The 14,235-nt window shown below is 30.1% G+C and overlaps 1 protein-coding gene across 1 annotated transcript; it reads right to left on the bottom strand.

The window, feature by feature from the left end:
* Positions 1-7,650: 7,650 nt before the first annotated feature.
* On the bottom strand, positions 7,651-11,718 carry LOC110600029. Its single transcript, XM_021736714.2, has 6 exons — positions 11,350-11,718; positions 10,691-10,835; positions 9,894-10,154; positions 8,732-8,813; positions 8,421-8,617; positions 7,651-8,192 (listed from the first exon to the last, which is right to left on the bottom strand). The coding sequence occupies exons 1-6, from the start codon at positions 11,574-11,576 to the stop codon at positions 7,920-7,922; spliced, it is 1,185 nt and encodes a 394-aa protein (XP_021592406.1). The 5' UTR covers positions 11,577-11,718; the 3' UTR covers positions 7,651-7,919.
* Positions 11,719-14,235: the final 2,517 nt, after the last annotated feature.

Raw genomic sequence — 14,235 nt, 5'->3', positions numbered from 1 at the left:
CTCATGCCCTCATCCTCAGGTGGTACTCCAGTCAATCTCGCTGATCGATGAGTTCCCCTTATCCTGTTTTCTGAAAAAAATAGCACACATAGCACAAACATTAGCACCATATGGTTCATGTGGGCACACATGAACCCGCATCACACATCACATATCATAGCATATCATCATGGCATTTCACATCATCATACAAGACAGGACTCCACATCCTATCCTAGTGGACATGATCTTTCCTATTGTGCTTGACCTTCTATAACATCTATGAGCCCGACACTCTAGGTCCGACCATATGAACCTAGGGCTCTGATACCATTCTGTAACGACCCGAAAATCGAACCGCTACCGGCGCTAGGATCCGGGTCCCGGCAGCCTTAAGTCGACCCGGATCCTAGCGCCGGTAGCGGTCCGATTTTCGGGTCGTTACACTTAATTATCTTTTCACATTTTTCTCTTAAGGCAATTTGCGTAAATTAAATATGGTAGATTTATGTATTCTAAATTAAAAAGTTTGACTCTGTATAGCTATTGATATTTTGCCATAAATAAAAATTATACAAATTTATTTTATTTTTAAATATGGTTTAATATTTTGAAAAAAATAAATGAAATAAACTGAATAATTGGATACTGTTGTTATTACAGCTAACTTGTTTTCTTTGTACTTTATTATATATTTATGGTGAAAAATAATATTAGCAATTATATAGAGTTAAAATTTTTAAATTTAAAATACATAAATCTATGGCTTAAAAAGCATATTATCCTCTCTCTACACATGTTATTGTCTCATTCTCATAACATGATTTTCATAATCACAATGATCTAATTCAGAATTTAGGAACTTCAAATTCAACTAAACCAATATTTGTTAGGTAGTGTGTAAATGGTATTTTCTTTTGTAATATATATTCAATGGAAAAATCATATATTTTATTATTTTTAGGTCAAAAAAAGTTTATGCATTTTATTTTAAAAATATTTTCCCTTAGGGGTGAAATTAATTAATAAGAAAAATAATGGAAATGGATTATTTGGATATTAAAAAAAAAAAAAAAAAAAAACTTGTAATAAAGGTGGCATACCACTATTATGAACCAGAAAAATGGCATACCATTTCCTGTAATAAATACATAGATAAGCGCAAGGCAGCGACTGACATGTGCAATTAATATAAATTAATGGGATTATTCAGTTGGGGTCCATATTTCTTTTAATTTAATTTTATTATTTTTTTATAAATAATTAAGAAATTAAAATATGTATATGAAGTAAAATAATCAACTTAATATTGAAATTAAGGATGTATTTAAAAATATAATGATATATGAAAAATTTCAATTAAGGATAATAGTGAAGTTGTCCCTCATCAGTTTCTGTGTTGTTCCTGTCCTGTCCTGTCCTGTCCTGTCCTGTCCTGCCACTATAAGTATTGCGTATGATTTTAAAATTTAATTTTTTTTTTTACATATATGAAAAATAAAGCAATATTGAGATTTTTCATAATGTAATTAAACATTATTAATATAATTTGATTTTATTATTTATATCATCATGAAAAAGAAAAAGAAAAAGAAAGAAATTCCACAACAAAATGTGCAAGGGTTGGGTATATACTTGTTGTTGCTTACTTAGAAATATGAACAATCACTTAATGGTCTGTCCGAAAAGACAAGATCCCATGAATGCAATAGCTAGCTAGCTCTTTTGAAGATACACCAACCACAAGCAGCCGAGCTGATCGATTAGCAAGTAAAATAGGGCAGGGTGATATATATTCCTAGTTTGAAAACGTCAAAGCTGGCAACGCAGAGGGCAACAATTAATCTGGAGATTGGAGGGTCCACCACATTTGGTAACCCATCAATGTCATGCAGTTGTTTTATATTTGAAGAAATGAAAATTGGATGAATTAAGGTGAAGCAAAGCAAAATATTGGATTGGATGAGTTGATATTGTTGTCTGAATTAGGGAATTTGCCCAACAAAACAATCAATAAAATTCAAATAAATAAACAAATTTAATTATAATGATAGATAAAGCCCAAGCAAAAACATGCCCAATCAAAACTTATTCAGAGGAAGGCTTGCAAGGTTGGTTGCTTCTGATTTTTAAAAAAAATTGTATTAAATCATCTAAAGATTTCATTTCATTTTCAATGTTAATACGTCAATTTTAATATAATTTATTATATATATATATAATAAAAAAAATACTCAAAGAACTGTTAATTTTATAGATATTCCTTAAATATTATTTACTTTTACATCCATTATTATTTTTATTTAATATATTAATTTAATATTTTATTATGATAATAAATTATTATTTGAAAAATCTTTAAAAATAAATTATTAAAAAATTTAATTTAATTTAATTTATTAGATAATATTTAAATATACTTCAAAAATTATTTATTGAATTTTATTATAAATTTATAAATAAAACTGATGCTATGAGATCTAGAGAAAGTAAAATTTTACAATAGTTGAGTAAGTTTGGTCTGAAAGAAGGATGCTCCTCTCTTTTATTCATTTCTTTTATCTGTTGGTGACGTTTAACGGTTTTGCCACTTTTGGGCCACTTGTATTTGTTATATGGATACGTACTTACGAAAATGTCAAATGTCTGCTCCATGCTAAATGGCCATTTAATTTCTCCCGACACACGTGTAAAGAGTTCCGCTGGATGGATGGGCCGGTTATCCCTTATCTACCGGGCCTCAGAACCGGACTAGATGAGAAGAGACCGTGGCCCAAGGGAGGTCTAACCTCAAGGTCGGGTGGTCAAGGTCAGCTCATTGAAGAGGCTTTTTCACCCTTAAATCAAAATTATCATCATGAGTTTAGTCTTATACGGGACGGAGAAGCCCAGCGATCATCAAAAATAATATAAAAAAAATATTCATTAATATATTAAAAAATACAAATAAAATTCTAATGTTAATAATTAAGATATCAAACATTATAATATTATTAAAATATTAAACATTAAACACCAAATAATATTTATTTTATGTATATAATAATTTTATAAAATAATAATAAAAATAAATGAAATGCCTAAAAAAATTTACTAAATAATTTAACTAATTCAGTTATAATATGTGAATTTATGAGATTCTTATAACTCAAAATTGATGAAAAAATCTCACCCGTATACTTTTTTTTTTTTATTTTAAAAATTTTTAAACAGTTTATAAAATTTATATATTCCAAAACCGGTTAAACTAAAATTTTGAAAAAATAAATAAATATGAGCATATGAAAATAAGTCTATTCAAACTACGTAGAAAATGAGTTCCACTTAATTTAAATTATTATTTTATTAGTTAAATTAAATTTAATTACTTTTTAAAAATTTCTAGATCGGCATAAGGCCACCGGAACCCGTAGCAAACCTAACATACATCCTGTATACCTGTTAAATCCCATACATGATCAAACATATACATAAAATTCAAACTTTTTCTTTCATTTACCAAGCTCAACCTGTGCATGCATAACTCATAATCATAAAACCCCACACTGAAGCCCTCATCAATTGCTCCAATGCGGTAACATATCATACATTAAGCTTGGTTTACATAAATATCATTAAAATCTTTTATTAAAAGATCATGTATCTAAAAGGGATTAACATACACTAGAGTCAACCATAATTCTATCCTCAATACAATTCTTTACATTACATCACATTACTATACTTTACATTACAATGTCTTTTCATGTCCACAACTAGCTATTACATAAAACATGATTTTACTTTTGTTGACTTCCTAATTTATCCCGTACCTGCAGACCTGGGGGATTAAGGAAATGGGGTGAGCTACTAGAGCCCAGTGAGCAGAATAGTAAAAACATTATATTAAAATTCATGCTTTCATGGAATGCATCACATCACAAACAAATCACATTAAGGATGGACTTGTCACCAATAGCCCTCTACACATTCCAATAATGCCAGGGGCGTAACATGGGCCTCACTGATCTTTCTCTTACGTAACATAACATAACATTCCAATATGCTAGGGGCGTAGCATGGGCCTCACGAGTCTTTCTCTTACATAGTACCAGGGGCGTAGAATGGGCCTCACTGGTCATACATACCCTACCATATCATATCATATCCTATCATCATACGAGGGCTAATGGATCATTCAACACCCATCCACATCAACATTAAATTATGCAATGCAACATATTCGTGAATTCTAATGCAAACACCCTAATATATCTCATGGCATTCATGATGCGTGAATCATGCTAAAACTTTCATTAATTGCTTTGAAATATAAAGAGTCATTCTACTCACCTCTGGCAGACGCTGGACTGACTCTGCAACAGCTAACACTGCTGGCCTCCTCGGTCCTTCGGGTCCGATCCTACACAGGTGGACTCCAATGAGGTGCCAAACACACTCTAAACAACTCATAAACAACTCCCCAAAAACTCCCTAAAATAACCTCAAAACATGCATAGAAAACAACCATGAAAAGACTAGACAGGACACTTTCGGCGGCAGGTTCGGGGCCGAAAGTCCCTCCAGATCCGAAAGTCATGCACTTTCGGCGGCCGAAAGTTCCTTCCAGATCCGAAACTCATGCACGTTCGGCGGCACCTTCGGCGGTCGAAACTCCCTTCCAGAGCCGAAAGTCCAACTTTCGAAGGCAGGGTTCGGCAGCCATAAGCCACCACAGGCAGGTTCGGCGGCCAAAAGTCCCTTCGGCGGCCGAAAGTCCCTTCGGCGGCCGAACCTGAGTTCTTCCTGAAGGGCAGAACTCAGCCTCCTCATGCACAAACAACCTCCAAACCTTCCAAAACAACCCAAAACCTCACATGCTCTCCCCCAAGTATGCATACACACTCCCTCCAGCATATAGAGCATAAACTAACTTAAACTTCCCAACATAACATCACATAAACATACATTAAGCATAAAACCCACATAAACCTAAACATGCACATCTATTCTACCCATGCATCAAAACTTCTTTAAACTTCTATAACATAAAAGAAAGCAAAGATCTACACTTACCTCTTGAAGATCGTGGGTTGGTGTAGTCCCTAACTCGGAGATAGGAGGAAACAACCCCTTGGGTCCCCAAGCTCCCAAAACTTGGTCTTAAGCTTTGATACTTCAAAACCCAAGCTAAACTAGTTAAAACTTGAAAGATCTGAAGAAAGAACATGAAATCGACCAAAGGAGGACATGAACTCACCTTAGCTCGAGAATGGGGAGAAAACTCACCCATTTTCGGTCTGAGGGCCTTTTATAGGTGGCCGGTCACCCACCTTTGGCGGCCTAAGCTTCTTCCACAATTTCACCACCTTCGGCAGCCTAACATGCCCCCTAAACTATCCCATGTTTGGCGGCCGAACCTGATTTCTTCCCTCAAAGCCTTCGGAGGCCTAAAGTACTCCCGAAACAGCCCTATTTTCGGCGGCCGAACCTCCTTGGCCTATTTTTTTCAAAACTCATTTCTTTTTCATTTAAAAAAAACCATAAAATCATGTGAAAATATTTTAGAAACACATTTTACCCTTCTAGAAGACTCTGGCATCTTCAGAATTCTAGATTCCATCTTCAGAATCTAACCGGGTATTACAATTATTTGTTATTAAATTTTTAAAAAATTTATCATTTAAAAATATATTTATCTCTCATCATTTATAAGAATAATAAATTTAAAATAAATAATTATCCCTCATCATTTATTTTAATTTCTTTAACAAATTAAAATTACTTTAGAGAATAAAATTATTATTTTTTTATAAAAATTAAATTTCAAAAAATAAAATCATCAACTGCTTAAATAATTAAATATATTATAATAATTTAAAATATTAAGAGAGCTATAAAAAATCTCATTATTCTCCATCTTTTCATTTTTATATATAGTATATATAAATTAAGTATTTTATTTTTTTTAAGTATTTAGATAACATTAAAATTAATAATATTTAAATTTAAGATAATTTTTAAAATTAAAATAATTTCTTCTACATAATATAAAATTATTTTTTAAAAATATTTATTTAAACACATCAATAAATAATTTAATTAAACTAAAATATCATCTAAACCGTATAAATTTTATTGAATTTTGTCATTTTTATAATTATCAAATAAAAATTATTATCTTTTTAGTAATTTAGTATCCATACAATTAACTATTTATCTAATAATTTTTTATATTATATTATATTATATATATAATTTAATATATAATAAATTTTATATAAGAATAATTAAAATTCATTTATTTATATATAAAATCTATTTAAAATCTATATCTATTTTTCAAATTTTAAAAATTATAATATCCGAACAATTAATATTGTCAGACTTCTGCTTCAAACTTAAAGTAAAGGTGGTGTTCCGGTGAAGAGCTTCTTTGTCCTTATTTTTTAAAATTTATTTTAATTATTTTTATAGGATAAAATAAATATTTTAAATATAAAGGATAAAATTTAAAATATTTGTTCTATATTATATAAATAATTTTTAAATTTATTCTGTTATAGATTTTATTTAAATTTAGAGTGAAAAATAAAATTTAAATTAAATTAAAATAATCACTATAACAACATTTAGATAATTTTCGTTTATATATTATAAATAATTTTTAAAATTAAAACAATCTCTTCTAAATTGATGATCTGATATCCAGAAAAAAAAGGTTTACAATAGTTGAATAAGTTTAAACCTGGAAGGAGGGTGCTCATCTCCCTTTATTCTTTTCTTTTTGTCCGCCAATAACGCATAACAGTTTTGCTATTATTAGACCATCTATCTCTGCAATACGAATTCATACGTACGGGAATGCCAGTCGCATGCTTCATGCTAAACGGCCATTTAATTCCCTCCCTAGCACGCGTGTAAGCAATTCTGGTGGATGTTCGAGCCGATTATCCCTTATCACACTGGGCCTTGAAACCGGGATGGGTGTGAGAAGACTGAGGCCCACGGGAGGCCCGATCTCGAGGCCGGATAGTCCAGGCTGGCTCGTTGAAGACGCTTTTTAACCCTTGGGCTAAACTTGCAATCATGGACTGGACTTGGTATCGAGATGCTAAAACCCAGCGGTTATCACAAATAATATAAAATTACCTTTTTAAATATTTATTTAAACGCATCAATAAATAATTTAATTAAATTAAACTATCATCTAAACTGTAAATTTTATTGAGTTCATCATATTTATAATTGTCAAATAAAATTCATTATCTTTTAGTAATTAATTCATTATCTTTTAGTAATTCCAATCCACGTAGAATTTTAAATAAAATTATCTATTTTAATTAAAATTAACTATCTATATATATAATTTAATATAATAAATTTTATATAAAAATAATTAACATTCATTTATTTATATATAGAAATCTATTTAAAATTTATATTTATTTTTCAAAATTTGAAAATTATAATATCTGAACAATTAACATTGCCAATAAACTCTAAAAACATTTTAAGTAATTAAATATATATAGATTAAATGCATAATGCATTCATTTTATTGGGAAATGAGTTACAAAATTATATCATGCATTTATTTAAATAATATATCATACACACACTACAAAATGTTATTTTATTTTTCTAATTTTACTTATACCTGCCAGGTCTGATCCATTCGAAATTTTCATATTTGAAAAATCAACAGCTTAGCTTTTCATTCATAGATTATGGTTCAAGTAGATCATGTTCCTATAGTTATCTGTACATCTATAACGCCAAATGCATGCAACTGATTAACAGTTAAGAAAGCGTTACCTTCTACATACAGGGATAAACAGAGCTCCAGAAATGGGTAAAAACAGTACGATTCCATGCCAAAAATAAAAACTGTACGAAGCAAGTGTTATTAGGTTAACCAGGATCACTCTTGGTTGTGCAATGTGGACAGGTCATTCACCTCACCTTTCCTTGCTTTCGCCTGAAAAAGCATCATTTTTTCTCAGCTTTGTCAAGATGTATGCCATGGCAACTTTAGCACCCAGGCTCGAGTGTCCACGGGACAAGCAGACCACACCACCAAGAAGAAGCAAACCGTTTGCCACAACCTTCCTTGATGGCCTTCTAAGGAATTTCCTCTCCTTGGTTCTGTCAGCAACCAATCCATCCATGGCAGTCACTGCAGGTGTTGCTGGAGTATCCACAACATTTTTTTGTTCTAATCCTGGTGGAACCTAAGCATATACGAAATATTAGCCATTAACACTGTGTCAATGAAGAAGTACAACAGTATACTTTTTAGTCATCGACTATCTCCTGAATATGGAAACATCATTGATTCTTTGTTATACCTTGAACAGCTAGTAATAGGATAGTGCCTTGTTTAATCAAAGCTCTTGAAACCCATTCAGCTATAATATATATGCTTCCCATTAAATTTTGAAAAGCATTTCTAGTCTCACCTTCTGGATCAAAGACACAGCAGTAACAGCAGGACCCATTCGAAGATGACTCATTGCACTGTAATCACGCAGGGCATTATCCATCTTACAAATGTAACTCCATATGCCCCTGGCAAAAGCCAACTTCGCCATTTCCACATTTAAACCAGCATCTTCTTGGTGACACATTCTAATCTCACAGGCATTTCTACCAGGTACTGAATAATATAATGTATCACAAAATAAAAATAAAGATTTTGGAGGTTGAAAGAAAGGTTAATATTTTGCATAAGTGGAGCTTCAAGACAAACTCCAACAACAAATGTACTTGCCTTTCCTAATTCTCCAACCGGATCTAAAGAAACCCACCCGTACATACTTTCTTTGCCGAGGTACCAATGGATGTTCACATTCCTAATCAAGGCCAAACATAAAAAGAATAATGAGAAGTGTTAATAAAGCGTCAGAAATTTCTTAAACAAACTGTAACAGAATTAGCTAAATACATACAAAACAAATTGTTGTTTTTCAAATCTTTAATTACATCTTCTTTCAGAATACCATTATTGCAACTTGTTCTCTTTCCACCACCACAAAACATACTAATACTTGAAAAAAAAAAAACATATATTAATCATTATTACATGGAATATCCACGCATGTCTGTTGAAATTCCTAACCTGGGCAGTTGAGTCATTTTAGGAGATTGAGGAAGAGAAAGAAAGGCTAGACCATGACCAAATGAAAGTGGAAGTATGCTCGGCTGCAAATCCACTGCCACAGCACATATAAAGCCCTCCCCCTCTCTACCCCCCTATTCCTCCCTCCTTCGCTTTGTTTAGTACTTCAAGTTCATAATATAAGAAACCTGGAACTTCTTTTTGAAGAGAGAGGGAGAGAGGATAGAGGTTGAAGATAATATCATAAATGACCTGCAGAAGAGGGCGGTCATGGTTCAGGCAACTGGACTGTCATCCATTTTTTCAAACCGAACCAATTTTGATCAAGTAATTGGAGAAAATGAAACCATTCTGAGAACATTAGGTTTCCGATACCCTGGTTATCTGATCAATTAGTTTGGGCGGCCAAGTCTTGGTTTTTTAACTGAATGTCTTCATCTTCAACTATGGCATTCACAGTGATCATCATGCCAAATAAAGTTAGAGATGCTGGATGATGATTTTTTTAATCCCATGCCTTATCCGAACAAAAATCTAAGAGAACAAATAACTCAAGCATATTCAAGCATAATACAAGCAAATAAATGTATCTTTAGATGCTATTATGAGTGTCACTGCTCTTGACCAACTCTAATGTTTGTTCCATTGTTTGACCAGATAAATCCTGAAATAAAATGGACTAGATAAGGGTGACAATGATGGGTGACATAAGAGACCAACAAGCAATTATAGTGAAGAATGTTGACAGTACCAATAAGATTGACAACAAAAGACAATAAGTAATGCTTCCATACTGAATGCAGCAAATGACTACCTTAATAAAGCAGTAGAACGTTTTATCTTTTCCTTCCCATAATTTCCATGCCAAAATGTATTCCCTTGGCGTCAAGAGTGGAAACTTTTTTATGGTACAACCAACTTCAATGCCATTGGTTTTATCTACCTCCAGCTGCTTATGTTCAATCAAGGTCTTGTCCCACTGCTTTCTATAGTCATTGTCCATGTAAAAGTCCCTGAGAATCTCTGGGGAGCAATTTTCAAATACTGTGACACTCAAGTATTTTAGGGGAGCATCCTGCAAGCAACATGCAGAAACACCAAGATTTCCCTTAAATGTTATTAGATTTCTCAACAAATAAGAGAACCCACTTTGAATGGAGATTCGTTATCCCACTGGAAGAGATGAACTGATAGAAGTACACAAATGAGGACAGAGATTAAAATATCCAACAAAGTCTATCCTACTCCCAAAGCAAAGGAGAAACTGTTAGCAAAACGTAGATGGAACATTGTTTTTCTTCAATAATGTAGTCAAGAGATATAGACAAGTTACATATCACAAACAGAGAGGCATTACTGAATGAGTTTATACTAGATTATCGAAAATGTTATGCAAAAAGACCCGATAAAAAAATTGATGGTTTAGGAGAAATCACAAATTCTAATGATAAAACAGAAAACAGATAGAGATGTTTAAATCAAATCGGCAACAACACAGCAAGAACCAGAATGTCATGTGATCTAGAGACAGAAAAGTAGTTCATAACTTTCACAAATAGAGAGAATTAGTTCATGACTACTACAACTTCAACCACAATATATAAACATAACCTTCGGTTTGCAGCATTTCGCACTGTAAGATAGAAGTTTCTTGCTTTTATCTATGACATTTTCCCATTTCTCATTCTCTGGGAGCCCGTCATCCAAATTCTCTATTAAGATCTTTAAATCTGCTTCTGATACGAGGTCTGAGATTCTGCACAGGTCAGTAGAAATTGCACATCAGCAGCACAATTGAGTTAATGAAAGCATCAAACTTATACTCCACACCACAGTACAAAGAATATTTGATATGCACCGAGGTCGAGAAGAAAAGGAGGAAAGGTGGTGGTGAGATAATAAGCCCAAATATAATTTTCTAAAATTAATTAATTGGAAAGGAAGGAAGAGAGGGAGAGGAGAAAGAAAAACGTGAAATTGTGAATTCCATACAGCAGAATATACCGTTTGAAAAATAAAATAGACACAAAGCGCATATATTTACAAGCAAATGAAAAAGAGATATTGAAGACTTGAGACTGAATATTTAGAGGAAATTCCTCAATATGACAATTCGAGAACAGCAAAAATAATAAATTTCTGATTAAGATTAATCAACAAATTGAAAGAAAAGATTTAGTAGGTAAAAAAATTTCTTTAAACTCTCATTCAGGCATCAAAGATATTGAAATTGGATATATAAAAGGACGAGAATAAAGAGTATAGGATACCGGAATAACTGGAGGTTCCCAGAGGGAGAGACGGAAAGACAGGATGCAGAGGCAACAGGAGAAACGGGAAGGAGATGGCGTTTGGAGGATGAGAAAGAGAGGGAGAAGAAGAAGGTCTTAGCAGAGTGGAAGAAGAGGATAGCAAGCAGAGCAATGAGAGTGGCCCATCCATATCCCAAATTGTGAATCCAAAAATGCGCTGAAGATGCTTCATCGAAATTAGCCATCTATTCTCTATTATCTATGTGTCTGGTGTTTTATCTAGTAGGTTTTGAGAGTTTGTGAAAGGGAAGGGAAGGGAAGGGATTTGCATTTTACTTGCAGGAGGCGTTTCACGCGTCCCTATTGAATTATCTGGTCTGTGGATCGAAAGCTCCGGGCAGGGGTACTATGGTCTTTCCATTTCTTTACTTTGTTTGCGCTGGAAGAAGAAAGAATAATAATATAGTAAAATTCACAAATTAATACCTTATTTAAATTTGTATTAATGGGTCAGTCCTTTTTTCGATGTCGACTCTAAAAAACTAACCAATCACACAATAAACATATCCAATTCTTCTGGTCGGTTGCTCTTAAGGGGTGATAAAATTTGTCTGTGAGCTTTGATTTTAGTGCCACTTCCTTTTACTTGGAGGTTTCTCTTTGAGTTGGATTTGCATCAGTGTGGTTAACAAAAACTCAAAATTCTTCAAAAAGAAGCATAAAAGTCCTACATATGTGAGATAATTGGAGGCTTTCATGCAATAACCTTCAACAGAAAAGAAAAGAAAAAAACAATATAAAACCTTACCATATATTATGATTTTGATAATCTTGCATTAACTAATTTAAATTAATTCTATTCACAGCTCTCCTTATTTTTCTAATTTCGATTCCCAATTCTACATATATTGTAATGATTAAGAAATTCTAAAATATAAGTTTAATTTTATTCCAAAAATCGTTACTAAAGTATAGATTTATTCATAAAAAATTAGCATATACTATTTGATAAAGCATGGTAAGAATTCGTGGAAAGAAAAAGTCTATAATGAATATAGGCATAAACAACAATATTATATATTTTTTTAATAAAATTTTTTGACAACAAATAATATTATCATTTAAATCATAAAACGTCAGGTAATAATAATACTACTTAAGAATAAATAAATAAATACTTCGGTCTTCAATTGTCATGATAATAAATTATACCATTAAAAAAATTTAGAATATATATATGTTTGTTTGAATTTTATTATTATGGTAAAAAATGAATTTTTTATTTACGTATTTAATAAAATTAGTAAGAATTTTTAAAAAAAAAAAAATTATTACAGTATAATTTTAATATATAAGTAAATAAATAGTTGATTACTAATCCACTAATTAAATTTTATTCAAACGTGATAAAAATCTTAAAATTAGTAATTATATATATATATATATATTTACATAAAATTATTGATTTTAAATTTTAATAATTTATTAAATAATTAAATTTGGTGTTTATTATCATATTACCAAACTATCATGACTATATATAACCAAAATTAGTTCAAAAACCATTATATTAAATTAAAAAATATTAATTTAGTCAATCTATTATTATAATGTTATAATGAAATACAAAACTTTTTATTTACATAATAGAACGTATATAATAAAGTTATTAAGTATATATTTTTACAGTATAATTTCAGGTAAAATAAATAGTGTATTAATAATTTAATATTCTTATTTCACATAAATTATTGATTTTAAATATAATTATTTATAATTTGAAAGATAAAGCTAATTTTTTGTTATTAATTAGTTTATTTATAATTATTTTGTTTTAAAAGATCATTATTATCATTTGTAAAGTTTTACTTGTAAAAATGTTTATACTTATTTATTTGATATTTCTTTTCATAATCTTTTAAAAATTGAAAATTTGATTTAAAGCTGAACGAATTATTTAAAGTGTGGATTTTTTTTTAATATTTATCTTGTTGCCTTTTATAATTTGAATTCAAGAACATTTTAATTAAAAGACATAACATTTTACATAATAATAAAAAAATAAGAAAAACTTGTTAACAAAAAAATTGCTAATGCAAAAAAAAATATATAAAAAAGATTCACATAAATATTTAATTAAATAAATTATTATATATTCTACTAATATTTTGTTTTCAATTTATTTATATGTCACCACTAATTAAAATGAAAATAAACATTAAAATAGGAGGAGAAATAACAGGATTACAAAAACTAGAATTTCGAAAAAATAAGTAAGATGATAAATTACTAAATTTTATTTTATTTTATTTTAATTGACCAATAATCAAGAGTATGAATAATGTGATTGTTAAAAATATTTATAATAAATTAATAATATGACAATAAAGAATTAGTTTTACTTTTTAATTGGCAAATAAAACTAAATTAATTACTCAATGAGTTAACTAATAAAAATTTAATAAAGAATAAGAATCCTAATATAATTTTAAAATCAGTTTTTTTAATGAACTTGATTCTATATGATTCTATATGTGAATAAATTTTAATTGCTTGGAATAAACTAATGATTTTATTAGTTGAAATAAAATAATACAAATATTAATTTAATTGGTTTGGAAATCTGATGATTTTTTTTAAAAAAAAAATAGCTTTAATTGGTCGAAATACATAAATTTAATGTAAACCAATATTAATTAAGGGTAAGCTATAATTATAAATTATTATCATGGTAAATAATTATGGTTTTATTGATTAAAAATAATAATATATTATTTATAAAAGTTAATAAAAATATATTAAAATTATTTCAAAATACTGAAATAATAATATTAGAAAATAAATTTTGTATAAAATTTGTTTTATTAAATAAATAAAATATTAATTGTTAAAGATTATTAATGA

The sequence above is a fragment of the Manihot esculenta genome, chromosome 14 (assembly GCF_001659605.2).
Source record: "Manihot esculenta cultivar AM560-2 chromosome 14, M.esculenta_v8, whole genome shotgun sequence".
Taxonomy (NCBI): domain Eukaryota; kingdom Viridiplantae; phylum Streptophyta; class Magnoliopsida; order Malpighiales; family Euphorbiaceae; genus Manihot; species Manihot esculenta.
The sequence above is the reverse complement of the archived record's forward strand: the minus strand, read 5'-3'. Positions and strand labels throughout refer to the sequence as shown.

Coding starts and splice junctions, on each gene's coding strand:
- LOC110600029 (XM_021736714.2), bottom strand. CDS start 11,576: ATGGCTAATTTCGATGAAGCATCTTCAGCGCATTTTTGGATTCACAAT. Junction 10,155..10,690: donor CGAAATGCTGCAAACCGAAG/GTTATGTTTATA, acceptor TGTTGCTTGCAG/GATGCTCCCCTAAAATACTT. Junction 8,814..9,893: donor CGTTCTACTGCTTTATTAAG/GTAGTCATTTGC, acceptor GGCCTTGATTAG/GAATGTGAACATCCATTGGT.